The sequence below is a fragment of the Mustela erminea genome, chromosome 1 (assembly GCF_009829155.1).
Source record: "Mustela erminea isolate mMusErm1 chromosome 1, mMusErm1.Pri, whole genome shotgun sequence".
Lineage (NCBI taxonomy): Eukaryota > Metazoa > Chordata > Mammalia > Carnivora > Mustelidae > Mustela > Mustela erminea.
In genome coordinates, this window is record NC_045614.1 from 102,649,424 (window position 1) to 102,676,816 (window position 27,393).

General features: G+C 37.6%; 1 protein-coding gene across 5 annotated transcripts in view; it reads right to left on the minus strand.

Annotated features, from left to right (window-relative positions):
* Positions 1 to 2,008: 2,008 nt before the first annotated feature.
* The window catches only part of TFRC (transferrin receptor), a 28,273-nt gene continuing 2,888 nt past the window's right edge, over positions 2,009 to 27,393 (minus strand). For 2 of the 5 annotated variants that reach the window (XM_032336332.1, XM_032336350.1), the window contains exons 2-19: positions 23,263 to 23,317; positions 22,490 to 22,700; positions 21,300 to 21,513; positions 19,791 to 19,940; positions 19,507 to 19,609; positions 17,670 to 17,783; positions 16,886 to 16,984; positions 16,373 to 16,512; positions 14,809 to 14,966; positions 13,980 to 14,099; positions 12,194 to 12,279; positions 11,536 to 11,599; positions 10,142 to 10,209; positions 8,805 to 8,863; positions 8,511 to 8,592; positions 6,760 to 6,981; positions 5,627 to 5,767; positions 2,009 to 5,051 (exon numbers count right to left, since the gene is read on the minus strand). In XM_032336332.1, the coding sequence (XP_032192223.1) occupies positions 4,809 to 5,051; positions 5,627 to 5,767; positions 6,760 to 6,981; positions 8,511 to 8,592; positions 8,805 to 8,863; positions 10,142 to 10,209; positions 11,536 to 11,599; positions 12,194 to 12,279; positions 13,980 to 14,099; positions 14,809 to 14,966; positions 16,373 to 16,512; positions 16,886 to 16,984; positions 17,670 to 17,783; positions 19,507 to 19,609; positions 19,791 to 19,940; positions 21,300 to 21,513; positions 22,490 to 22,700; positions 23,263 to 23,298 (2,310 nt within the window). In that variant the 5' untranslated portion in view covers positions 23,299 to 23,317 and the 3' untranslated portion in view covers positions 2,009 to 4,808. Of the gene's footprint in view, positions 5,052 to 5,626; positions 5,768 to 6,759; positions 6,982 to 8,510; positions 8,593 to 8,804; positions 8,864 to 10,141; positions 10,210 to 11,535; positions 11,600 to 12,193; positions 12,280 to 13,979; positions 14,100 to 14,808; positions 14,967 to 16,372; positions 16,513 to 16,885; positions 16,985 to 17,669; positions 17,784 to 19,506; positions 19,613 to 19,790; positions 19,941 to 21,299; positions 21,514 to 22,489; positions 22,701 to 23,262; positions 23,318 to 27,393 lie in introns of those variants that run through there. The other 3 variants (XM_032336326.1, XM_032336341.1, XM_032336359.1) reach the window with 2 other exon arrangements.

Here is a 27,393-nt window from a genome sequence, read left to right on the forward strand (position 1 = left end):
AAGTAGCTATGAACCACCTGAAATTGGGTATTCCAAACTAAGATGTGCTAGAAATACAATAGATTTTGAAGCTTTACCCTGAAAAAAGGAATACAAAATATCTTGCCAACAATTTTTAATGCATACATGTTGAAATGATAGTATTTGGGGTATACAGAGTTAAATATAGAAAAATTTCACCTGTCTCTTCTTAGTTTTTTAATGTGGCTTTAAGAACATTTAAAATCACATACATGGCTCATATTTCTGGGAGGAGTGTCTTAACAAAACTCAAGACCTTTTGGACATCCACATGTAAAAAAAATGAAATCTAGACACAGACCATATGCCCTTTACAAAAAGGAGCTCAAAATGGATCACAGACCTAAATGTAAAATGCAAAACTTATTAGAAAACTCCTACAAGATAATGCAGGAGAAAATCTAGATGATGCTTGGTTTGGTGGTGACTCTCAAAAGCATGATCCGTGAGAAAGATTAAGTAGGACTTCATTAAAATTAAAAATTTCTGCTCTGTAAGACATTGTCAAGAAAATAAGACAAGCCAGAGACCCGGCAAAAATATTTGTAAAACATACCTAACATAAGACAGTTATCCAAAATATATAAAAATTTCTTAAAACAATAATATCCAATTAGTAAAAGGGGCAAAAGACCTAACAGACATGTCACCAAAGATATACACTTGATAAACACATGAAAAGATGTTCAACATGTCATCAGTGAAATGGAAATTAGAACAAGATACCACTACAAGTACACTATTAGAATGGCTAAAATCCCAAACACTGGACACCACCAGATTCTGGCAAGTATGCAAGGCAACAGGAACTCATTCGCTGCTATAGGAATTCAAATGGGACAGCCACTTTGGAATAGAGTTTGACAGTTTCCTACGAAACTAAACATACTGGGGCACCTGGGTGGCTCAACAGGTTAAAGCCTCTGCCTTCGGCTCAGGTCATGGTCCCAGGGTCCTGGGATCAAGCCCTGCACTGGGCTCTCTGCTCAGTGGGGAGCCTGCTTCTCTTCCTCTCTCTGCCTGCCTCTCTGCCTACTTGTGATTTGTCAAATAAGTAAATAAAATCTTTAAAAACAAAACAAAAACTCAACATACTAGTACTTGTATGATCCAGGATCTGCACTCCTTGCTATTTACCCAAGTGAACTGAAAAACATGTCCACATAAAAACCTGTCCACTTATCTTTATAGAAGCCTTATTCATCAATTGCCAAAAATTTGGGAGCAATGAAGAGGTCATTCAGTAGATGACTGGATAAACAAACTAAGTTACATCCAGACAATGTAAAATTCAGCACTCAACAGAAGTGAGCTATCAAGCCATAAAAATACATGGAGAAATCTTACGTGCATATTACTACTAAGTGAAAGCAGCCAACTTGAAAAGGCAGAAGTATGGAGACAGTTAAAAAGACCAGTGCTCCCCAGGGATTAGGGAGAGGGAAGATGAAGAGGAGAACAGAGGATTTTCAAGGCAGCAAAACTATACCGTATTGTATTAAAAATGGTGGATAACTTTCATTACAGATTCATCCAAACTCACAGAATATATAAAACTGCAAGTAAACTTTGATGTAAATTTTGGGCTTTGGGCAATAATGTGTTATCAATGTATATTCATCAATTGTAACTTGTGTCCTACTCTGGTGGGGGATACTGATCATGGGGGAAGTTGGGCCAGTGGGAAGCAGGCAGAGAGTATATGGGAACTTCATATATTCTGCTCAATTTTGCTATGAACCCAAAACTGCTCTCAAAAAATAAAATCTGGGCACCTGGGTGGCTCAGTGGGTTAAGCCTCTGCCTTCAGCTCAGGTCATGATCTCGGGGTCCTGGGATCGAGGTCCACATTGGGCTCTCTGATCAGCGGGGAACCTGCTTCCTCCTGCCCCCCGCCTGCCTGTCTCTTTGCCTCCTTGTGATCTCTGTCAAATATATAAAATCTTTAAAAAAAAATAAAAAATAAAATCTATTAAAAAATGACAACTCAGTGTTCAAGCATTTTATTAAATCAGATGAGGAACTTCCACCCTTTGCACATACCAGCTTGGACACAATTTTAAGGGCATATCACTTGTTTACAACGATAAAGATGAACAGTAAGTTGGCAAGTCTAATAAGCCATGTTTAGTCAACTGAAATTTCAAGAACATTCAAAGAGAAAACAGTAAAGGTCATGCAAGTTCTAAAACGGTGAGTCATGATAGAGCTCACTTCTTTTATCCTTTACCTTCAAAATGCGCTTGAAATCTATAACCAGACAGAATTATTAAGTCCAGCAGGCTGTTGCTAGCCAGACACACATTTCATTCAGGAATAGCACGCCTCTTACGACTTACTGGCTTTTTTGATTAGAAGTAACTGAATCCCCATCATAGAAAAGAGGTTTTTGAAGAGATTTACTGCTGTAAATGGAAGATTTACTGCTGTAAATTGTAATATTATATCTTTAAGTTACTGAGCTTTCACTTAAATATGATAAAGTGTGATAGCTGAACCAGGAATCCAGCTATGACCTTTTCACTCAGCTACACTAAATACCAGTTGAAGAGAAAATGCTGTGAAGACTAAACAGACTGAGCAGTGAAGCAATTCAGTGAGGCTGTAATCATCTAGGTTAACTTAGGCAGGTGACAGTAAGTTTAAGAACCTGAAAAGACCCTATGGACTTTTTCTTAGGTGGTTTTAGGGTGAACTACCCTATGACAAACAGCTGATTATCAGGTTTATAATGATGGCTGACAAGAAAATAAGTCTTTATTCATGTAGCTTCAAACTAATTTGTTCCCATCTATATTTAACAGAAAACTACCACATACTAATGGGTAGGTAGACATAATCAAAGATCCTTTTGCAAGCTTCGCTTTGCTACACCTTTCACTCCCCCCTCCCACTGAGGCTCCTAGGCAAGTTTCCCCTGATTTAAACTAAAAGATCAATTCTGGATTCAAACTTGTAGAATTAAGTTTACAGGAGAGAACATGCAAATAAGGGGATAAAGTTAAATTCATCTGTCAACGGCAAACATTATAAATGTATACTACTATCCCACTAAACAGAAGACCTGGAGAAACCACAAATATAACAAAATACTACATTAGGTTTAAAAACAAAGGATCTTGAAGTAATTTTATTTTGTAGTGGTTGAATGCACCCACCAAATGCCTAATGACCATAAAATGTTTCTGCAACTAAAACTAAAAGAGAATTATAGGGAGCTGGGAATACATGTTAGATACTAACGATCTTCAAGCTTTGAAGATGTCATTGCATGAAGAAAATTATGGGAAACACTGTTCCCGATAATTACGTACACCCTTAGTGTAACATATGGAGATCACTGTCTCCGATATAGACACTGTGGTAGGCAAAAACTACCTTGTTCTTTATACATTATGGAAGACACTGCTCCCGATAATGTGAGTTAGGTTTGTGACAAAGGTACTGGAAATTTTGCAAAATTCGAATTAAAGTTACACCTTGGGTAAACTGAGCTGTAAAACTTCACACACATGAGTACTATCACAGCCTTTAAGTGACATTAATTTACTATAACTTGGTCGCAATTCCTTCCCTTTAGGAGAACTGCCATTTTTATCTGGTTGGCTAAACAAAAGCCTAACTTGATTTGCAACCCCCAATTAAATGGAATTCTTCAGATATTTAGCTTTAAAGTTTTATTTCGCTTGTGGCTGTTTTCTAAAACCTTCGAGTGTTGGCCATAAATGCAAAACTTCCAGTATCTGTTGGGTTTTATTAGCAGATGCTGCTTTTATTAAAAAAAAACGACAGTATAACTGTCATAATTATGGAAGGCACTGCTTCCGATAATTATCTTCTATAAAAAAAACACCATTTATAGTGAACTCTGTCACTGATAAATAAACAATAAATATCTCAGTGCCAAAATGATAGAAAGCTTTTCCAAAAAATTAACACTTTGGCCAAAATTTGGCAGTGTGTTCTTTAACATCTGACAAACTGAGTTTGAAATTAAACACCTGAAGCTGGTTCTCTTTCAAAATACTTTGGGAAACACAAGAACGACAAAAAACTAATAAACAAAAGCTTACCGGGAAGGGGCAGATTAAAAGAAAACATAGGTCTTTGGCTTCTGGTCTCCTCTTTTCATAAATCTTGAGGTTAACACATTAAGGCCTTACTCCTGTGATAAACAGTTGAACCTCGTTTTATCCAGTTGAAGGACCTCTGTTTCAGACCTCATGAGCAAGAAAACAAGTCCCTTCCAAAAGTTAACTGTTTCATTCAGGGATGTGGAAACCAGCTAAATCCTTGAAGAAGGCATGCATCTCATTTGGAGAATGAGGTCTTGCTACCTGGTATCCCCTATCCAGCAACAACTGAAAGCAGAGGTTCACACCAAGCTACTACTTTCAACCTTCAGCAGATAGCGCCCTCCTCCTCCCTTCTCAGAAGATACCAGTTCCTGTCCTTAGGATTTAGAGCAATAATTCATGTAACTGGTTCTAACTTTTTCATAACTAACAAGAAAGAGGCAGTTACCATACAAAGCATTTAAAATTTTAGAGATGATCTGAGAAAAGATTCTATCACGAACATTTAAGTGGTTATTCACTTTAACTTTAAGTGCAGGTACCTACCCTGTATTAAAAGCTGCTGCCTAAAGACATCTAGGAGTACCAAGACGGTTGGGTAGAATTTTAACAATATTAGGTTTTGTAGCCCTATGAGAAATTTAGCACAACCAGCACAAGTCTAGAAATCACACTACCCTGATGTTCTTACAGAAGTTATGAACATCACATTTAAAACTCATTGTCAATGTCCCATATGTCACCAGAGAGGGCATTTGCAGCTCCTTGAATAGTCCAAGTTGCTAGAGCCAACTGGTTTCTCAACAGTGTTTCGTTGAAAGCACTGTTATTTTTCTGACGCAGCTTCAAATGCTCTAGTAAAGCTGACAGAGTGTGAGAGCCAGAGCCCCAGAAGATATGCCGGAAAGGAGAATCTCTTGGAGATACATAGGGTGAGAGGAAGTGATATTCCACCTATTGAAACAAAAACATACGAGAACACACTGTTAGGACTTCCACTTTGAGGGGAGGACCTGATGTAGTCAAACAACTATCATTCTCTCACTGGAAATGTTAAAATTCCCCAAATTTAAGAATATGGAGAACCAGGCTATAATCTTCTAACATTAACATTGTAAACTGTCAATTCCTTAGTAAAAGTGGTACTGGTCTTTTTTAGTTGCAGCCTGGTTATGGAAGATTTGTAAATTCCCACTGTGATCAAGTCTCCTGCTCTTCCAAGCAGATTAAGATAAAAGCAGTTAAGGGCTGAATTAGGAAAAGGAATACAGAGAAAATGACAGCTAAAATCATTAATGATCCTTCCTAATATGTTTTTAAAACCTAAAAGTGTTAATACCAGGTCAAAAGCCTTTAGAACTTCCAGTTTGGATACACCAGTTCTAGGTCTTGCTAATGAGAGTTGAAACTCTGGGCTCAATTCTAAAGCAGCAAAGGATTCTAGGCTCCTGGAATTACTACTCTACTTTTTAGAAGTTTTACCAACAAAAAAGTAACATACTTCAGTTCTTTTTCAGACATGTACTTACTTTCATGATACGGTCATTGATCTTCCTCATGACATATCTGTTCGTTCTCTCTGTGTTCTTATAATCTGTTGTTAGTCTGGAGGTGGCGCGGAAAAAGTCCCCACGAGCAGAATACAGCCATTGTAGGTTCAGACCCATCTCCTGAAGCAGAAAAGCATGAAACTCCCTATTAGATGTTCTTTTTCTAAGGATATTACTCTACGTTTCTTTCTAATTTAGTGGTAGCAGATGAGATGGTTCTGATAAAAGGGGGTGGTGACTCGTGGACAGAGAAATGCTAGACTTAGGCACCTTGCCCAGGAGGTCCCAGGTTTTATGAACTGGAGTAATACACTCGTATCTGAAACCAGCAGATGGCAGTTAGCCATTAGTCACCCAAGGAAGCCATCCTCATCGAGAATTTAACGAGATTAACAGTCCTGTGTAGTATACGGTTTCCAGGCCAATCTGCTGTTGGAAAATCTTAACCATTTTGGCTCAATGAACTTCATTCTAGAGATTTTTCTCAAAAGTCCCATTTTCTGGCCAGTTATAATTAGTTTCAAGTTTTGAGAAAGCCATACTAATTAAGATTTATCAGTGATTTACTTCATTTAAGGGATCTGTTGACTTCTAGTACCACAAAACCAATTAGAGACCACATATTATTAATTTGACTTTATCAAGTACTATGTGTACTATCACATAGTATTCTACATGAATACTAGACACGTAGTAATACACTAATTAATTAATTAATACACTAAGTAAGACTGTAACTACCGGCTATGTTCTCTCTCCATCCTCGACATCCCTGAAAGGCATATATGATATACAGCACAAACTCACAGGTCCAACCAGAGTCATGGTTGAGATCTTTATATTCTCTGGGACCTCTTTACAGGTTGCTTAGAATTACATAAATGTAACATACTTTAGGCTAATTATATTCTGAAATACTTGCTCTGTTATATCCTAGCTTTATAACCCACAGCCTCTCAACTTTCCTTTCAAATGAGTTATAAATTCTAAGAAATTATACATTGGTTCACTTTAAAATGTACTTTGGCTACCACTCATGTCCCTTAGGAACAGTTAAATATTACTCTTCAACCTACTTCAGTAATAAGAACCTGATATTACTTAGTACTCACCTTTATGTCTGTTCTGAATCGGTTCATATCCCTCACAAATGAAAGTATTTTGTCATTATACATCTCATAGTTCAGGTTCAATTCAAGATCATAGGTAAGTTTCATTATGAGCTGAGCAGCGAATTCTGCTGCTCCACGTGCCATTTCGCTCAACTGAGGAATTTTCTTTTCCAGTTCCTCAAAGACATCCATGGTAGTACCCAAATAAGGATAATATGTGTCCTGAAAAACAAAGCTAGGTAAATGTACTCACCGGTGGATCCTAAGAGCAGGAGCCACGCATTCATTTTACAATCAAGGTTAATAGTAGTACCAATCCTTCCCTTGCTTCTCATGTATTTCTACTCCAATTTTATCTCCCATCCACTACTTTGGTACCGCTTTTGCTACTTCCTCTGAACCTAACCTCCTAGAATAACTGCTTTCTTCTAGGTCTTAGAGAATCCCTATTCTACTGCATCATATACCCTGAAGAGAAGTCTAGCCAGATTTCTTGAGGTTGTATCCTTATTTTCCTCTCTCTGGCAAGTTTGACTCATTAGATAAAGACAGCACGCATGAAGTGTGCTTTTGATAAAAAGTGTCACACTTAGATTAAAACTGACCTCCTTTCTAATGATTCAGCACTCAATCCATTCATACATGCTACCCTTTCTAACAAAAGTTCCCTCTACCTTCATTAGACAATTTAAGTTAACTATTTCTTCAACTCTTATTTCTTACCATTGTCCTTGGTGATAATCTCACTGACAGTCCTTTGATCTGACCTCATTCTTTATTTTTGGACTATACAATTCTGTATTACCCACTAGGTTTCTAGTATCTTAAGAAGTCAGTAAGAAGTTTTTTAAAAACCTTCTGGAGGTCAACAGAAATCCTCCTTAAATCTCAACCCTAGAACCAGACATTCAGTTCTTCCTAATGTACTAAACAAATATCTTGACCAACTATTTCAATGCCATCCATACCGCTGTTCTAGCAGGTCAAGAGAATTCCAGCTAGGTTAATCTCCAAATCCAGATCTTACATCAGTCTCTTGCTTCAGACCTTTCCCCTCCTAGTCCCAGGCCAAACATCCAGTGATTAAAAAGTCATGTGAGGACCTATCCTCCGTGGGATCAATAATTTGATGTCAAAGTCAACAGCTCCCAGCCTGACCTCCTATACTAAAAACTCTAGGATCTTTTCATCCCTTGGAGAGCCCATTCCAGGGCTGGCTTTCTAATTCTAACTTCACCACTTCAGCATAGAGGCCTTCAGCCTTCTATTTACTCAGAGTAGCCTTCAGTGCCTTCTAACTGGCTTCTGAAACAAATCAATCTTGCTTTCCTACAACTTGGTCTGTTCAAAGTTCAGTCTTGTTAACAACCTGACATCTGTTTGGTTTTGTGCTTTTACCCATAATCCCTGTTTAAGAGATAAACATCTCTAGACAAACCTCTAGAACCGTATCTTAGCAGTTATCAAGTACAGCAATGTCCAGGTGAACCTTCTGTTCGGCAGAAATTTTCTTACCTGCACTGTCCAATAGGTAGCCTTGTTACTAAAACTCATCATATCAAATTGAAGATGTTTTAGCGAATAAATTCAACTGCTAATTAAGCTAACTGAGGAACAATTCTATGTTAAGACTGGTAATAAGGGAGTATGCAATAACTGCATGTGTATAACTTCTGAAAATATTTTAAGTACTCTAGGTCTCAAAATTGATCAAAGGAGAACGAAAATATGACTTCAGAGTTCAGACTTACCTCACAAAAACAGAAAGAAACTGCTGGGATTCCAGAATACGCAAGGAAAGGGAAAGCAGCATTATCCAAAGAAAATTCCTCGCTGAAAGGAAAGCAAGAATGTGTCTCTAGAAAGTTTTCTAAAGAGCAGACTGTGCTGCCATGCAACCCTACCCCTATCCCCAAATAAATTCTTAAACTGACCCTAAGTATAGGTAAGCTCACTGCAAGGTTAGGTTTAGATTTCTACCATAGTAAGTGTCACTGGATAATTCTGCTTTTCTATAAGCTGTTCATTCACTTTTTTCAACTTACACTTTGTTGAACCAGTTGCTGTCCCGATAAAGAGACTGCCCAGTAACTGGATGTTTTACCTGTAAAATAAAAGTTAGTGTCACTAAAATGAATCTTTCTGAACATAGTTATTCAGCCTGGTCACAAACATTTAGATCTATATACATTTATTGTAAAAGATTTATTGTTATCTTCTTGAAATAATTTAAGACTGGTAAAACAATCTCAAATTTCTAAAGTTATTCCTACTAGGCTCATGCTGTCATAGTTCCTTCAGTTACTGCAAGAAAAAAATATTCTCCTCCTTAAACCATTTTAAAGGTGGCTTCGCCACAATTTTAAAAGCCCTTTCTACCCTTCATGATAGGCCTGCCTTGTTTCTGGTCCTTCTAGCTCATTATACTACTGCTGCTTAACCTGCAAACACATTACTGCCTTGCTGGAGGCTACAGAAATTCCCAGTTTCCCATAGGATCAAGGCCCAGTTCTCTGACCCTTGTTCTTGCCATTTTTAAACATTCTGAGCCTGAGTGGCTCAGCTGATTAAGCGTCTACCTTCGGCTCAGGTCATGATCTCAGGGTCCCGGGATCGAGTCCCGTATCGGGCTCTCTGCTCAGCAGGGAGCCTGCTTCCCTCTCACTCTCTCTGCCTGCCTCTCTGCCTACTTGTGATTTCTGTCAAGTAAATAAATAAAATCTTTTAAAAAAAATTTTCTGAGATATATGACCTCTAAGCCCATTAGCCAAATCTTATTCCTCCCTATTGCAAAACTATGGTCATTCATAGGTCTGTATTTACTCAATGTATTTACTCAATATTTCATTTGGTCTTTTTATTTACATATTAGGTATAGTTCAAGTTCATTTTTTTTTTTTAAATTTTTAAAAGAGTTTATATTTTAAGTAATCGCTACATCCAACATGGGGCTCAAACTCACAACCCTGAGATCAAGAGTTGCACACTCTACCAGGTGAACCAGCCAGGTGCCCCCTCCAGTTCACTGAAAGCTTCCTTAACATTCTGACTCTACAGACAACCCCCATTGGACACCCACAGTACAGCTTAGGCCTCAGGAAATTCTGCAGTATTCCCAAAGAGACTACCTATTTTTTGAGATCAGAGCCTTTCATATACCACATCCCTTACCTTATATTTACTAAGTAAATAGTATACCCTCACCTCACATGTTCAATAGGCAGAGCAAATAAGCCAGGAGCAGAACTTAAATAATGCTGCTATAGAATTTATTCTAAATTCCTCTAATTGGCTACTTATGATGGTTTAAATATTGTTTTCCATCTTACTGTAAATTAGATTAAAAAATTGTTACAGATTTTGTAATTAGGTATACACTCACATCTTTCATCGTTTTCTCAATAAGCGAATACAACAGTGGGCTGGCAGAAACCTTGAAGTTGTTGGTACCTGCAAAGAGATTATTTTAACATTGCCCCTTCTCTAATCAAGTAATTTTTATATGGCTACTTCTACAACCAAAAGTACTTGACATAAAAGGAAGACAGTAACCTAAGTAAGTGGCCAAATACAACTACCCTCTTTAAGAACTAGACAAAAGGTGATTAAGAGTCAACTTCTTTAGTAACTGCTAACCCTAATTTGACTCGACTGATGCTCATAGCCCCTCAGATGGCAGAGTTAATTATTTGTTTTTTGGTACCTTTCTAGTTCACCTAATTAGGACAGTCATCTGCTAGCTACCATCTACTTCCTACACTCCAAAACATTCTGCAGTACAAGACAGCAGTAATGATGAATCTAATTAAAAATTTAGTTCAATTTTAACTCCTTCCTCTTTCCAAGGAGATACTTTACTATTCAATTCATCCACAGCTATTATCTGCACTTTTAACAACACTCAAACCCTTTTAGAATTTGATTATCTGGTATTTCTTTTTTTTTTTAAGATTTTATTTATTTGAGAGAGAGCGAGCAAGCGAGCATGAAAGGGGCGAGGGGCAGAGGGAGAAGCCGGCTCCCTGATGAGCAGAGGGCCTGATGTGGGGACTCGATCCTGGGACTCCAGAACTGAAGGCAGAACTCTTGAATATAAGCACTTGCTTGACCAACTGAGCCACCCCGGTGCCCTGATTATCTGGTATTTCTATTAGTGATGCTACCATCTAGCTCGATGTGAATTAGTCTCTAGAAGTACCATTCTATACGGTACGGTTTAGTTCCTTTTGGTCTAAAAAATAGTCGACTCATGGTTCTCAGACTTTAGTGCATCAGAATCACCCAGAGTGCTTGTTAAAACAAAGTATGCCCGGGGTGCCTGGGTGGCTCAGTGGGTTAAAGCCTCTGCCTTCAGCTCAGATCATGATCTCAAGGGTCCTGGGATCGAGCCCCACATTGGGCTCTCTGCTCAGCAGGGAGCCTGCTTCCCTTCCTCTCTCTCTCTGCCTGCCTCTCTTGACTACTTGTAATCTCTATCAAATAAATAAATTAAAAAATCTTTAAAAAACAAAGTATGCTGGACTTATGCTTCAGTTTCAGACTCAAAAGGTCTAAAATTTTACATTGCTAACAGTTCCCAGGTGATCCTAATGCTGCTAATTGAGGGCCACACTGGGAACCATTATAATTTAATGGATTACTAAGAGAAAGCTGCAGTCAGTCTTGGATTAGGGAATGATGTAAATTGTAAAAAATAATAAATGTTGCTGTGAAAGACTTTCTTTTGTTTTACAAGTTTATCTAAATTCATAAACAGCTAATAAAAAGGATACTTACCAAGAACAGCTTTATCTAGATTAATGTAAGTGAAAGCCTTTAAATGCAAAGAGGAAAGGTATCCCTAGAAGAGAAGGAAAAATACTAAATGTACTAACACGTATTAATCTGTCACATGGAGCAGCTATTATTAGGGACACCTTTTTAAATTTAGTCTTTTGAGACTAAAAATACAAAGGCAAAAATGATATACAGTTGACTCCCCTAAAGTGTGGGTTGGGGCACTGACCTCCTCCCACACAATTGAAAACCCACCTATAATTTTTGACACCCCCCCCCCAAAACTGAACTACCTAACTTAAAGCTACGGGAAGCTTTTACATAAACAGTTGATTAACACGTATTTTGTAGGTTCTATGCATCATATATTGTGTTCTTAAAATCAAGTATGTTAGAGAAAAGAAAATGCTAAGAAAATCATAAGAGAAAACACTTAGAGGATGTACTTATCTATATCTACATATATTGTATTTATAAATACATTGTATTTATTTTTTTTAAAAGCCACATATATGTGGGACCTGCACAGCTCAAATCTTGTGTTGTTCAGGATCAACTGTAATCAAATCTAAAAATAAAAAGCATGGTTTCTGGAAGACAAATTAAGCCCAACGAGTTCAGCTGCCCATTCTGGGTTACGGGTGATGTTCAGTAATACCTCTAGCCATTCAGTGGCACCAATTGCTCCAAAGTCTCCAGCACTCCAGCTGGCAAAGACAATGCTTCTGCTGGGTCTAAAGCCATCTAAAAGATAACAAAAAGTTAGTTTTATCTTGGGACAGGTTATAGGTAGGCAACTGACCTAAGATGAAACCAGAAATTTCTAATTCAAGACAGCAGATTAATAAATATTTCTCTTTTGAGGCCCCAAGTCAAGGAACAAAAATAAAAATAATTTTTTAAAAGTAATCTACAAGGAACAGGGTAGGAGATCATTGGCAAGATTTCAAATACATGGCAGGGACCAGTTTTTACAGGAAGTCACTTTTTTCCAATTCTATTCTTTGAGCCCCTAACTTCTGGACCAAAGACTACTTGAGATTATGGTGTAGCTATAATGTGTACCTTCTCTGAAAACAATCTGCATGGAGGTCAGTCACTTAAAACACTGGGTTACTTTACAAACCACTGTTTGTAAAGTGTGAAATAGAAAAATTCACACATTTAAGTTATACAGTATTTAGAGAAATTACATTAATTACAGGTCTTTTGGGCTATGTGTTGCTGCCCTCCATTCCTCCCCTTTCCTTATGTATGTATTTTTCTGTATTATGTGCTTCTGCATAAAAGTTAAGCATTGCAACTTACCCTATGACCCAAAGATTCAAGAAGGTAATGGGCGTTTGTTTGTGTGGGGGTGTGTGCAGAGAAATGGCAGCAAGTACCAAGGGAGAAAGGCTTCAAAGTATTTACATATTATAAACATATAGGAACATATCTAGTATTCTAAGTATAATAAAAAATTACATATTATAACTTTTTTAAAGATTTTATTTATTTGAGAGAACCTGGGGGGCTCAGTGGGTCAAAGCCTCCGCCTTGGGCTTAGGTCATGATCTCAGGGTCCTGGGATCAAGCCCGACATTGGGCTCTCTGCTTGGTGGGGAGCCTGCATCCCCTTTCTCTCTCTGCCTCCCTCTCTACTTATGATCTGTCAAATAAATAAATAAAATCTTAAAAAAAAAAAAAGATTTCATTTGACAGAAAGAGACACAGCAAGAAAGGGAACACAGGCAAGGGGAGTGGGAGAGGAAGAAGCAGCAGGCTTCCCACTGAGCAGGGAGCCCAATGCGGGGCTCAATCCCAGGACGGTGGGATCATGACATGAGCTAAAGGCAGACGCTGATGACTGAGACACCCAGGCACCCCTCCATATTGTAATTTTATTTTATTATTTTATTTGACAGACAGGGAGATCACAAGTAGGCAGAGAGGCAGGCAGAGAGAAAGGGGGAAGCCGGCTCTCTGCTGAGCAAAGAGCCCTATGTGGGGCTCCATCCCAGGATGCTGAGATCATGACCTGAGCCGAAAGCAGAGGCTTAACCAACTAAGCAATCCAAGCGCCCCTAAAATTTTGTAACAAAATTACAGAAAATCAGTACAGAGATATACTATATACCACTGCTTCCTTTAAAATAGATTCCTTAGGGACCATGCTAGATTTGCCGTTATCATTCTGAATATGTCAAACTAAGAATTGGGGTCCAATACATTTTTTTTGTGTCTCAAAAGAATTAATTCCCAGTGCAATGACGACACTGCATGGAAAGCTGTTTCAAAGTCAAAGGCAGATCCAATAAAAGCCAATCCTGCTTTGCACCTAAGAACTCAAGAGTCTGGCAGAAGTGGAACCATAATAATATAGGCAAAAGTGAGAATGCATAAAATATTTAGAAATATATATAGCACATAGATATTCGTGTTCTCAAAATTTGTACTCTTACCTTTTAAGACCATATCAGAAAATATCTGGGCAAGCTCCAATAGGAGAGTTGTTCCCACACTAGACTTCGCAGCTCCAGGACCCCAAGCATCCCTCTGAGCCCCTATTACAACATAGCGATCTTAAAAAAGAAAAAAGATAAATTATACAATCAACTTTTAAACTGTTTTCTAATATTGAACTCTAAAATAATCATGTTAGTCAAAAGGGTACAAATGCAATATATGCTCTAAGGGTAAGCTATTTCATCTCTGACTCAGGACTCTGGAAATTAAAAGTTCACGTGACAATACTAATCTTTTTCTTTATTAGTATTGCTCCTCTTTTCACATTACCAATTAAGTTTCCTCATCAGCCACCTATTAGTGCCCACTAACTTTTTAATAAGCAACCAAAGGCTTTCCTTACTAAATGATAGAGGACTATTAGATTTCACTTAACTAGAAGGTCTATTCAAGGGGTCAGTAGTAAATCACAGCCTGTGTGCTGGCTGTTTTCATGGTGCAATGTTGTTTGAATTAAGTAGTTGCCACAGAGACTGATAGCCTGCAACATGTTTATTATCTGTCCCCTTCAAGAAGAAATGTGCTTATGGCTGATCTATTCAGTAACTTAAAAGAGATTTTCTAGTCATAATGTTCAGTTTTGACAAGTTAGTTTCCTAGGGTCTTATTATCTCCCAATAAAACTGTCACCTTAAATAAACAACTTTAGGACAGAGAGGAGTTAGCACTCTACAAAATCAAGCCAAAGCCAGCCTTCCTGCATTGCCTCTTCTGGCCACATTCTGAAGAACTAGGAAAACACAAAACAAAAACAAGGGTCTTTACCAGGTTCTTCAAAACCTTTAATAACTCCAAAAACGTTAAAAATTCTTATCTCTTTCAGCACATTATTCACAGTGAGCTTCACATTCCTGTTTTGGGAAGTCTCCAGCCTGCACGAGGAGTCTGTTTCCCAGGCAGAAGGACAGTCTCCTTCCATATTTCTGGAAGAAAACAGACATCAGAGTTACTGTTGCTTCACGCAGGCTTTCAAAATCAGTCTTCCTTACTGCCAGGGAAAGTCTAGGCTAAGAGGACATAAGAAGAAAACATATATTAAATTCGCTCCTTGGTGGCCAACCACTTCTGTCTTACTCTGACCTGTAGGCAATCATTTGAAAATCAGTTACCTCCAATTTAACCAATGTTTAAAATTTTCTCTATCTATTCTCATCTGACCCATACCTTTCTGCCAGAGACAGTTGTAACTTACATTTTAAGTAGATACCAAGATGGACTCAGAATGAAGTTCTTACATACAAGTCCATTAATAGATTCCCATGTTTCCTCACTCTCTCTACTAACCAGTATACATTCTAATCTTAGTTATAAAAGAATATTTTCATGCTGCTGATAGGAATCTTCCCCTATTGAATCCTCATGCTATCCAAACAATGCTCTACTTATAGAAGTATGTCAAAACATTATTACCCCCCACTACACAAGGATAAGATAGGGAGCTGGCTTGATAGGTTGGGGAAGACTTTTAAGTGGTGATAAGAACGATAAAAATCGCCTATTAAAAATGCCTCACAGATAGCATTGTTAGTAGTCACATAATATTATACAGGTACCCTTACATGTAGATGCTCTTCATTTGAAACCAATCACCCTGTTAAGTAGGAATATACTTCAACTATCTAAGTCAGAGAAACATGATCAGTGGGGTTAGAGTAACTAGTTTTACGTCACACAGCAAATAAATGCTCACATTAAGTGTCTGAGACTAGATCTATATCCTATGCCAATACCAGGTGGGAAATATGTCCAGCTCAAGATTAAAAATTAATGACAAGTACTCTAATCAGACTGGGTTCTATTATTAAAGAGGTATACTACTACATTAGGGAGGATATCCAGAACTACTCATGACTGTAAAGCATCTAGAAACTGTCATGAGAACTGAAGATAATCTACCGACTAGAAAACTGGAATTGTTCTGTAGCTAAGAAGAAAATCTAGAAGTAATGCATGTTACAGGGAATAAGGTTTCAGCTCAACAACAATTTTACAGATCTACTCCAATAATTGAATGGGTTGCCACAGTCAGCAAAGTGCTTTACCTCAGGAAGTCCTCAAGCAGAAGGCAGGCCAGCAATAGTATGCAAGGAATTCACTGGGTACACTGAACAAGGACTGGCTGAGTTTATAAATCCAATGTCAAATTATTAAGATCACTTTATGGAGGAAAAAATTCACGTTTGTCTACAAGTTAACAGCTATCCACCCCACAATATGCCAAATAGGGAAAATTATAGCCAATTATTTTAAATGTTATCAAATTAAAATGATTATTATGCCTTTTTATTTATAAAACCGGTTTTCAGAGAGCTTTCCAATAAGAACTTACTCAAACAACTTATCTGCAGCAGCTCTGGAAATTGTTTGGACAGGAATGCTGGGCAATCCTGACGACTGGGATGGTGGAAACTGAGTGTGATTGAAAGAAGGGAATCCAGGTGTGTACGGGTCACCTGTTCCCAAGTGAGCCTGGTAAAATAAAAGAATAATGCGCTCTGTCAGGTCAGGCATTTGTTCAAGAAATCCCTAGAAGATTCAGATTTAGTATGAGGGTAAAGCTTATATTTAGTTTAATGCCCCAAAGCCTAATGTCTGAGTGGCCTACAACATGTGACTCTTGTCCTTACATGGCATGTGTCGAATTCCCAATTCAAGTCACTGTTGAGAAGGTTCCATTAGCAATAGTAACTAGATCTCAAAAGTCACATCCATCTTGTTAGTGCTAGACTCTCACAGAAAAAAAGAGCATTTAAGGAAAGCATGTTGTACTTCTACTAATGCAGACAGAACCCAGCAACAATTTGTAGAACCCAAAAACTCATTTACTTAAGAAAAAACTCACATGGCCAAAGACTGGAGTGTCTGCATTAATAATGGGAAATCTAGACTGGTCCATGTATATCAAGACACCAATTGCATTGAAGCTTTGAGCATTTGCAACCTAAAGGCAAACATATAAAGATCAGAAAATGAAGAGGTAATCACACAAAATCAGAAGATATTTATTGGGCTTTATGCTAAGACAAAGGGTTACAGAGGACAGCACCAGAACTCCCCAATGTTTCAAAGAGCTTATACACTGAGACAAAATTCTTGCCTTAACTAACTCATCAAGGAGTTTTTCTTTTTTTTTTTTTAATCAAGGAGTTTCAAAGACAAATAATAAAAACCCATCCAAAACAACCACTATCTTTTGCTATGTTCCATTCTAGGCTCTTACGGAGTTTTGACTTTTAATTTTCCTTTTCATAAAACATAGTTATAACTGAATTCTCTATATACATAAAGCTCAGTTATACAGAATGTAATAGAGCACCTTAATTTAACAATTTAACAATCCTATATAACAGAATATTGTTATTTTAAATTTAAACTCCCTTCACTTAATCCCTTCTGATTACTTCTTTTTCACTGAAAGACAATGACTGCAGAATACTCCAAGTGTAGCTATGCCATAGTTTTACAAATGTCCTACAGTTTAGAGAATTACAACTTATTTAATTTGTTGAACACTTTAATAAATTATTAGGTATGAGTTTAAGACTGACAGTTTTCAGAATGTAAAAAAAATCAATACTATTTAAATGAAAAACAGTATATCAATGTATTCAAGAACTTTAACTCACCTTTTCAGCAAAAGTGATTTTCCCTGCTCTAACGATCACTAAGGATCCATTCACACGAGAGTTTAAATTTTCAAAGTCTTTTTTTGTGCCAAAATTAGCATGGACCAGTCTACCCTAGAATAAAGACATCAGAGTTAACGAGCATTAGGGTAACTAGAACAACCCTGAGTCTAAGACAGGATGGTTTTACAGATGAAACCCAAGAGAGAAAACAAGAGACAAAAAAGGATGTCCAAGCCTAGAAAGGATGTAAGAGATTTCTAGTTGAACTGGTCACAGTTATCAGGAGTGAATCAAGACTTCTGGTCCCTTATATTCACATCTTGTATCATCGCACGCTGCCTTTAATTTGCACTGACTGACATTTACTCTCTTTTACATCGCTTCTAATATCTGGGGGAAGAGAAAAGCTAACAGAATATGATAAACAAAGAGACAACCAATATAAATACTGTAGGCTAGCCCTGGCAGCACCAATTACATAAAGTTCCTAACAAGTGAATGCTAGATAATTAAGGACATACATAGGAACGGGTCTTAACCGAAAGTTCTGATAATAAACCTGTGTGAAAACTATTAAATACTATTACAATAATAAAGTGACTTGCATAGATCAACTTTTAGGTGTCTATAAAGGCTGTCTCATAATGTTCCTAAATTCTATTAGAGCTATGACAACCAAATATCCAAATATGGGACAGCCTGCGGATGAACTATAAAACCCTCAATGTTCTCTTCTCTTTCTAATTTGAGAGAGAGAGAGAAGGGGGATGTGGGAGGAGGGGAAGAGGGGAGAGAGAGTGACAAGCAGACTCCATGCTCAGTGTAGAATCCCACATGGGGCTCAATCTCACCAGTCTGAGATTAAGACCTGAGCTGAAACCAAGAGCTGGATACTTAACTGACTGTAACCCCAAACTCTCAATGTTCTTTACCAGATGTGCACCCATCTCCAACCCCTAGCTTGTAGGTAGCCAGGGAAAGTGATAAAGCACAGGTAAGACTTCATCTGGCTTGGAAGGCACCCACTAGCTAGACCCTTGACATACAAACATGTTTTTCTCACCTGAAAAACCTAGATAGATCTGTTTTTTAATTTCTGTAGTAGTTTGGCCATATTTGCCTAAATTTAAAAAATGATCAAGCATTAAAGAATCATGCTAAGACCAGACTCTAGGCAAAATGGTTACTTCTATCTGTCCCCACACGGCATCTTCATTATCGACATTCATTCAACATACACCACTATGTGAGGCACAGCCCAGGGCTCTGTGACATAAGCAGTACAGAAAGCCAACCTCTAGCTCTCCATGTAGCTTACATTCTAGTATGGAAACAAACGTCAGGTGTGTTAAGTTCCATGAAGAAAAATAAAGCAGGATAAGGGGAACTGATTGAAGGAAGACCATTTTTACCAAGATAATTAAGGAAGACACTTCCCTAAAGAGGTAACAGTGGAGAAGAGACTTATACAAAATGAAGAGGCCATGTTGGTTTTTAAGGGAAGCGTGGGGCTGGCAGAAGGAAAAGTTTTATAAAGGCCTTGAGGTGGAAGCATGCCTGTGTTTTAGAGTTTGAGGAACACCAGGGAAGCTGGGGTGGCCAGAGCACAGTGAAGGAGGAAAAGAGCAGGCGGATGACTTAGGGCCCTCGCTGTCCTATTTGAGAACCTGGGCTTTTACTTTCACTGTAGCATAGGAGGGTTGAGAACAACAGTATCTTACAATCAGGGACATTTTAAAAGTAAATTTACACCAAAATTCCTACAAAAGTAACAATGAGTTTCTGAGCTATTCAGCAGGGAAAACAATTTCATGTACTGTTTTGCCTTACTTACTGTAACGGTCGCTGCCTTACTGTATGCCACGTAACCCTCAGGACTCTCTACCAGGTATACCACACCACTGTCCGTGCCCACTATGGTCACCGAGTTCTGAGCACTGCTAAAAAGATTAAGTTAAAGTGAAACTAAAGGTAAGGACAACCTTGGGGAAAAAAATTAAATGGTTTTAATACATTTAGTATTTGGCATGCACTATTTATTTTTAAAGTCTCTGCTATATTAGCACACCTGAAAATAGCTACTTACATAAAATCAGTTTACCATCTTTCAACACATACCTGCTTTTGACCTGAATCTTAACAAAATGTTCATCACGCCAAATTTTGCTAAGTAGAAATGCACGGAATTGATTCTCAATGAAAAAAGCAAGGCTTTCATCTTTTTGAGATCCCGCCTCACGAGGGACATACATCTTTTCATTCAGCTGCCTAGAGGAAAAACCATCACTGTTAAATGAACTGAAATTTAATTTAAAATAAACAGTGAACTCAAATATCAAGCAAATTGTTTTAAAAGCATAACTCAAGGGCGCCTGGGTGGCTCAGTGGGTTAAACCTCTGCCTTTGGCTCAGGTCATGATCTCAGGGTCCTGGGATCGAGCCCCGAAACAGGCTGTCTGCTTGGCGGGGAGCCTGCTTCCTTCTCCCTCTCTGCCTACTTGTGATCTTTCTGTCAAATAAATAAAATCTTTAAAAAAATAAAATAAAATAAAAATAAAAGCATAACTCAATACTAGTCATAGCTAAGATAGATTAACTGGGACCCAAAATTTCTGGATTGACTAAAGGCAAACTTGGGGGGAAAAAAATGGCCAAATATCTGAAGGTATTTAGGTCTTCAGCTTGTTAAAACCTCTTTATCCAAGTAAAGTGGTCCTTCAAGAGCTCCATCCTAAGGGGGTACCTCTTTAGGGTAGCTTTAGGGGAAATGAGTAATTTCCAAGAAATCTGTTGTAAGCAAAATGATAGATAGTGTTACTGTTGGTACAGCTTTAATCTTCACCTACTTTGAAGCAAAACTACTGCTTGTTCTGGTCTCCTATGTCTCATTGTAAATATATGTATATCATATAGATTCTCTTTTGTAAACTACACTCTCATTTGATCTATAAGGCCTGGTATATAGTATACACTAAAGTATTCACTAGATGAAGTAAAAATGCCAAGATTCCTAACCTAAGATTAAGAGAATTACTGTATCTCTGAAAGTGTAGGAAGCCAGCTAAAAGGTAAAGGATGAATACATCCTTTACACAGAGTTAGATAAGTTTCTAAGGAAGATCTTAAAATCCAAAGGACAGGAACCTTAAGGACCCTTCTTAAGGTATGGATTAATGAGAACCAGAAGAAATCAAGGAGTACTAAAGACATGATATGTCTCTGTATCAAGTCAGGCAGTCAAATTAGTCCTGATCTCAAAAATAAAGGCTACTTACTGATACCCTTGTGGATAGTAGCAAAGCACAGCATGACTTATAAGGGGTTAAGATGCAAAATCAAAGCAGAAGAGAGTCTGACACAGGGAAGTGACTATAAAGAGAGCCAGATAACAAAAAGATCAAAGACCTAGGAATTTTTTTTAAAGGAAAAGGGAGTGTCCTCACAAAAGTTCTTTTTCCCATCTGAGGGTTTGAATTCCTTACTAATTGCTTTTCCTCCAGCTGAACACAGGGGGAGGCCTGCCCTAACTCTAAGGCTTTCCTCCAGACTATCTCATTTGTTTTGTTGAACTGTTCTGAGTAATTGGTATTTGTTTAAATACTGAGATTAAAAGTAGCTCCAGCTTACCTCATGGTGGTGAGGAACTCTGTGTTATGCAGTCTCTCCAACAACTTTTTTTTGAGGTCTGCCCAAAATAAGCGAGAAGGTGTTTCAGGGAAGTACTCTTCTGTTTCTGAAGGTTCTGTTCCCTCTGTCTCCAGAGACTCCGTTCCTGATGGTCTCTCACATTCAGCTTTTGGTTCTACACGCTTACAATAGCCCAAGTAGCCAATCATAAATCCTACAGATAAAGTTTCACAGCTGAACTCAGAATTTCCTTTATAATATATTCCTATAGGAACTGTTAATATTTTCAGCTAAGCCTTGAAAATACAGGTTTATTCAAACTCTAAGCAAACAGTTTGAAAGTAAATAATAAAATCTCAGTTTTATATGTTTTAAACCAGTCAATCTAATAAATCATTCAGTTGACTCTTGATTAATGTTGGGGGTGGTTTTAGGGTGTAAACCCCCACAGTGAAAAATCTGCATATAACTTTTGACTCTCCAAAAAACGTTAATTACTAAATCAATTAACACGTATTTTGTACATATACATGTTACATACATGCATACATATGTGAATACAATATATTCTTACAATACCTATCTTTTTTTAACTTTTTCAGTATTTCTAGGCTATGCAGTTGGTAAATTCTTTCAAATTGTCACAAATCTCCAAAAAATTTTCCAATATATTCATTGAAAAAAATCTGCATGTGAGTGTACCTACACAGTTCAAGCCCATGTTGTTCAAGAGTCAAATGTGTAAGAACTTTAAATAGTTACCTCTTGATCTTTTTTCATTTAAGTAATCTCCACACCCAACATAGGGCTTGAACTCATCACTCCAAAATCAAGTCACATGCTTTACTGAGCCAGCCACATGTCCCTAAATAATTACCTTTTTAAGACATAGGTAACTTTTCTTCCCAGAAGCCTTCCTTAAATCCTTAGGGCAAGCTTGTATGCCACAAATATTCTGTGTGTATTTCTAGTATAACACTGGCACATTTCAATGCAACCCCCCACACAAGGCTCAAATCAATTTGAGCTTGAATCTAATCACAGGCTTAGAATCTCAGTCATCGTTGTATTCCTAGTGCCTAGCATAATGGCACATAAAAAGGTACAAAATATATGTTTGCTTAGCTGAATTAACAGACTTCCTAGAGTCAGTGACAAGGAACATTTAAGTTTAGAATGGCCACTCTTACCAATCAAGAAAAAGAGGACTACAGCAATAGTCCCATAGCAGATAAATCCATTCAACCTTTTTGGTTTTGTGACACTGGCATGATTACCCCTCACGTTACTGTCAACATTTTCTTCTTCATCTGCAGCTAGTTTCATCTCCACATGACTGTTATCACCATCTACTTGCCGTGCCAGACTAAACCGGGTATAGGACAATGGTTCTCCACCAAACTGAAGATTTGAAAAAAAGAGGGGAAAAAAGCATTATGAAAGAGAAGAAAGGGAAGAGGAACATTTACAAAAAGTTTGGTTAGGTATTATACTTATTATTGGGCCATTATTGGGACTTGCTATATATTCTTAAGGAAAAAGAAGTTCCTCTTTCAAAGGAACATTCTTCCCTGTGCCCTGTTCTGTCCATGGCAGATGAGGGCTAGATCACACACTGGCCTTTATCTCATTCAGCCTTTTCATTCGGTGTCGGTTATGTATGTCTAACATAGGTATACATGTTATACAGTGCTTTCTTCAGTTCCTCTTATCTACTTGGCTGTCCCCCTCGCACCACACCCAAAAAATACTTGAAAGGAATTTTCAAGTAAGTTCACTCTACTCAAGACTGAATATACCCTTCCTTTGTGGGAACAGTTAGAGCTCAAGACCACCACTTCAAGATAAACAAATACTTTATGATACCTTTGGATATGACTTCATGATTACTGGGTAAGAGTCATTCTTGTATACTTCATATTCTCACAAACTGGTAAAAGAAACACAACTTAAAATATCTTACCAAGCTAGAGAACGCTGATCTGGCTTGATCCATCATTCTGAGCTGCCAGAAAAGCCTAGTATTAAAACAGAAAATTAATGGGAGATAGATAGCACCGTATTATTATACATCAAATTTACTTTTAAATATATTATCACCTTTCTAGAAAGGGTCTTTACCAAAGACATTTAGTTTATAGGACAACTAAATTTAGTGTAATCCTTGATTAGATCCTGAATTGAGGTGGGGGGTGGGGTGGGGAAAGGGACATACTATATCATTGGGAGAAATAAATCTAAATACAGACTATATACTGGATAACAATACTGTTATCAGTGTTAGATTTGGAGAGTACAATAATGGTATTCTGTTTTTGGAGGAGAAAGCCCTTGTTTTTAGAAAATTAATACTGAAGATTTTAAGAATGAAGTATCAGGGAGCCTGGCTGGCTCAGTTGGAAGAGCAAGCAACTCTTGATCTCAGGGTTGTGAGTTCAAGACCTATGTTAGATGTAAAAATTACTAAAATAATAAAAATAAACTTAAGAATGAAGAATCATAATGTCTATTTTTATTTTATTTTTAAAAGATTTTATTTACTTATTTGATAGAGAGAAAAAGCACACAAGCAGGCAGAGCAGTAGAGGGAGAGGGAGAAGCAGGTTTCCCACTGAGCAGGGACCTCAACCCAGAGCTCAATCCCAGGACCCTGGGATCCCGACCCGAGCCGAAGCCAGATGCTCAACTATCTGAACCACCCAGATACCCCACATCATAACTTGTACAATTGACTCTCCAACAGTTCAGTTTTAAAAAGTGTTAAGAAATAAAGCAAATGTGGCAACTATTAGCAACTGGTGAATCAGAGTAAAGGGTACATGGATATATACTGTACTGTTCAATTTTTCCTGTAAGCTTGAAAATTTTCAAACTTAAAAATGTGTGTGGGGGGGTGCCTGGGTGGCTCAGTGGGTTAGGCCGCTGCCTTTGGCTCAGGTCGTGGTCTCAGGGTCCTGAGATCAAGTCCCGCGTCGGGTTCTCTGCTCAGCGGGGAGCCTGCTTCCCTCTCTCTCTCTCTGCCTGCCTCTCTGCCTGCTTGTGGTCTCTCTCTGTCAAATAAATAAATAAAATCTTTAAAAAGAAAATGTGGGGGGGGGGCACTTGGGTGGCTCAGTGGGTAAAGCACCTGACTCCTGGTTTCAGCTCAGGTCCTGATCTTAGAGTCATGTGACTGAGCCCCATGGCAGGATCTACTACCTCTGCAGAGAGTCTGCTTGAGATTCTCTGCCTCTCCCTCTGCTCCTCACCTCCCCACCAAAAGTAAATAAGTAAATCTTAAAAAGCATGTGGGAAAAATCAGTTTGATGTTAAGTAGATTTAAGTAGCTGAATTTAGTAGTCAAAAGAACAAATACAAAAGGCAACAGACTAGCACCTGGGGGGAGGGGGGGGGAAGTAAAGCAGAATTAAGCCAAGAATGGTCATGCTACAAAGACCCATAACAAAGCATTTGCAATAAAAATGACCAAAACCCTGATCCTTCTGATTAGATTAACAGTTCTTACACATTATCTAGCAGATCTTTGATGGAAAAAGAATAAACAAAAAGAAAAACACAGTACAGACAAAGAAGCCAATTATCTGTGATGTTAAGTGTCTTGTTCAAGGCTGAAAACTGATCATCTAAAACTGAAGTTCAACGGGTTACTGGGTTATAAAAATTGTGTTCTCATCTCCAGAAATTTAAAAAATTAATCTTAACCCTTGAGTCACTATGTTGTATGCCTAAAACTAACATATATGGTATGTCCACTATACATCAGTGTATCAATTAAAATAAATTTTAAAATAATTCAATGACAACCAGTTTAGGTTTTTTTTTTAGTTTTTTTCCCCAGTAATCTCTACAGCCAACATGGGGCTTGAACTTACACCCACCCTGAGGGTCAAGAGTTACATGCTCTACCAATTGACTTAGCCAGCCATGCCCCCTGACAGCCACTTCAAGAGTAAAAAACACCTCCTTAACCAAGAGAATCCTATATTAAGTTACAGTACAGGTATTAACTGAAATCTGGATTTTCTAATTAATTTGGTTTGAATCCATCTAGGTGTTTGAAAATGATATTATGTTGAAATAAATAAAATGGTCACTTAATTCATACTATCTATTTTAAGGCCTTTCCTATATTATAATTACACTTAAAGCACATTTAACACCCACATACCACAAAGCAAACTGTGAGATATATGAAGATTGTAAAAGACATTATATAAACTGGCATTAGAAAAGTCTCCTATCAAAACCTATGGACAACAACAAAAATTTAAAGACCTTAAAGACCAGAGCTAAGAAGTATGAGATCGTTTTCTAAGAAGCAGTCTCTTGCCCTATCTGGTACAAAAAGTTTATCACTATCACTGCACCAGAACGGTACAAACCCAATCACTAAAACCAGAACTAGAAGACTCCACCCTGAACCAATTTTAATCACCCTTTTCTAGGAAAGAGCAGCTTTCAAGTTTAATATCCTTCTGAACCAGTCACTCAAGGTTTCTAGTTTTAAATTAATTTTCAGACTAAAGGAACAACACTTTTAAATAAATGATTCAAGTAAAGGATTTAAATAAACGATGAGATTAAGTGATTCCAAGTCTGCATAAACAAAAATATTAATAGAATATGTAATTATTTTATATAATTAAATCTAAACACATTTTTATTGAAAAAAACAGTATTTCTGTTTCAATACCAAGACATAAAATATTATAACATAAAAGAAATAAAGTTGGAGGAAAAACTCTGACCTAGGCAATTCCCATTTTAATCTCGTAATTTAACCCCACATCTATGAAGAATACAATTGTAGATATCTGTAAGTTATTCCTTAAGTTTTATATATAACAAATTTGAATCATTCTTTCAAAATGACCTCACACACAGTAAAGCTCTGTATGTAAGAGAGCCCCTTAATAAATTTTCTTTCAATTGACATCACTCTTATTTATGTGCTCTAAAAGCATGGGAGAAACTTTCCATACCAGTTATAACTGTCTATAAGCAGGTAGTTATGTTAAAAGACAGCATCTCAACACCAAACAACGTTTATACGGCTTATTTCAAGATATCACCACTGCTGATAATTTGTAACAAGAGAAAAACCAAACATCACCTTGATTTTTATACATATTAGCACCTTGTATATATTTAGTGCTCTCAGATAACTGGAAAACCTATTCAGTTTCTCACATTAATAATGAAAATTAAGGTAAGTAAAACAGAGCCCGTTCATGTTTGGGAACATGAAATGGAAGGAGGATCTGAAATGTCTTCTAATTGAGCCATGGGATAGAACACAGGAGGTAGGCAAAGGTACTAGCTAGACTACAGTCCTAAATTTTATAATTCAAATCATTTTATTCCTACTTTCTGGAAGTGTGGCACTGATTTTTATTTAATTTTTTAAAATACAGTACACTTTGAGCTCTTAAGCTACTTTGGGGTGTCACAAAACCAAGAGTCTGTACACAATACATATAGCTAAGTAGGGCCGAGCGGATCTTGTACCAAAATACACTGTCATCTATGTCTAAGATACCCAAGGCTGCTACTCCATTTTACCTGAAATAACAATAAGCCACTTTACTCCATTTTACCTGAAATAACAATAAGCCACTTTTTTGTTAATACTGACAAGCTCAATTCCACTTGGAAAATGGACCACAGTTTCAAGTCCTTAGAGTTCACATAAAAGAATATCCTCTACCTCTACCTGTTTCTGAGGCTCTGTTCTAGAGGACGACTTCACTACCTAATAACTACTGTCCTCTACTTTCTCCAAAATGGGACAGAATCCAGATCCTGCCTCTACTAACATTCTTCCTTTGTTCTTGTTTGACTCTTCCTGACTCAGTTCAGGGAACATCTTTTTGGAGCCTTCTCTGATTTCCTTGCCCTACACTTAATACAGAATGTATGAAGTATAAGGAACGCCGGGTGGCTCAGTCAGTTAAGTATCTGCCTTTGGCTCACAATCTCAAGGTCCATGGATCAAGTCCCCCATCTAGCTCCCTGCTCAGCAGGAAGTCTGCTTCTCCCTCTACCTCCTCCCCTTGGCTTGTGTTCTCTCTTGGCTTGTGTTCTCTTTTGCTCA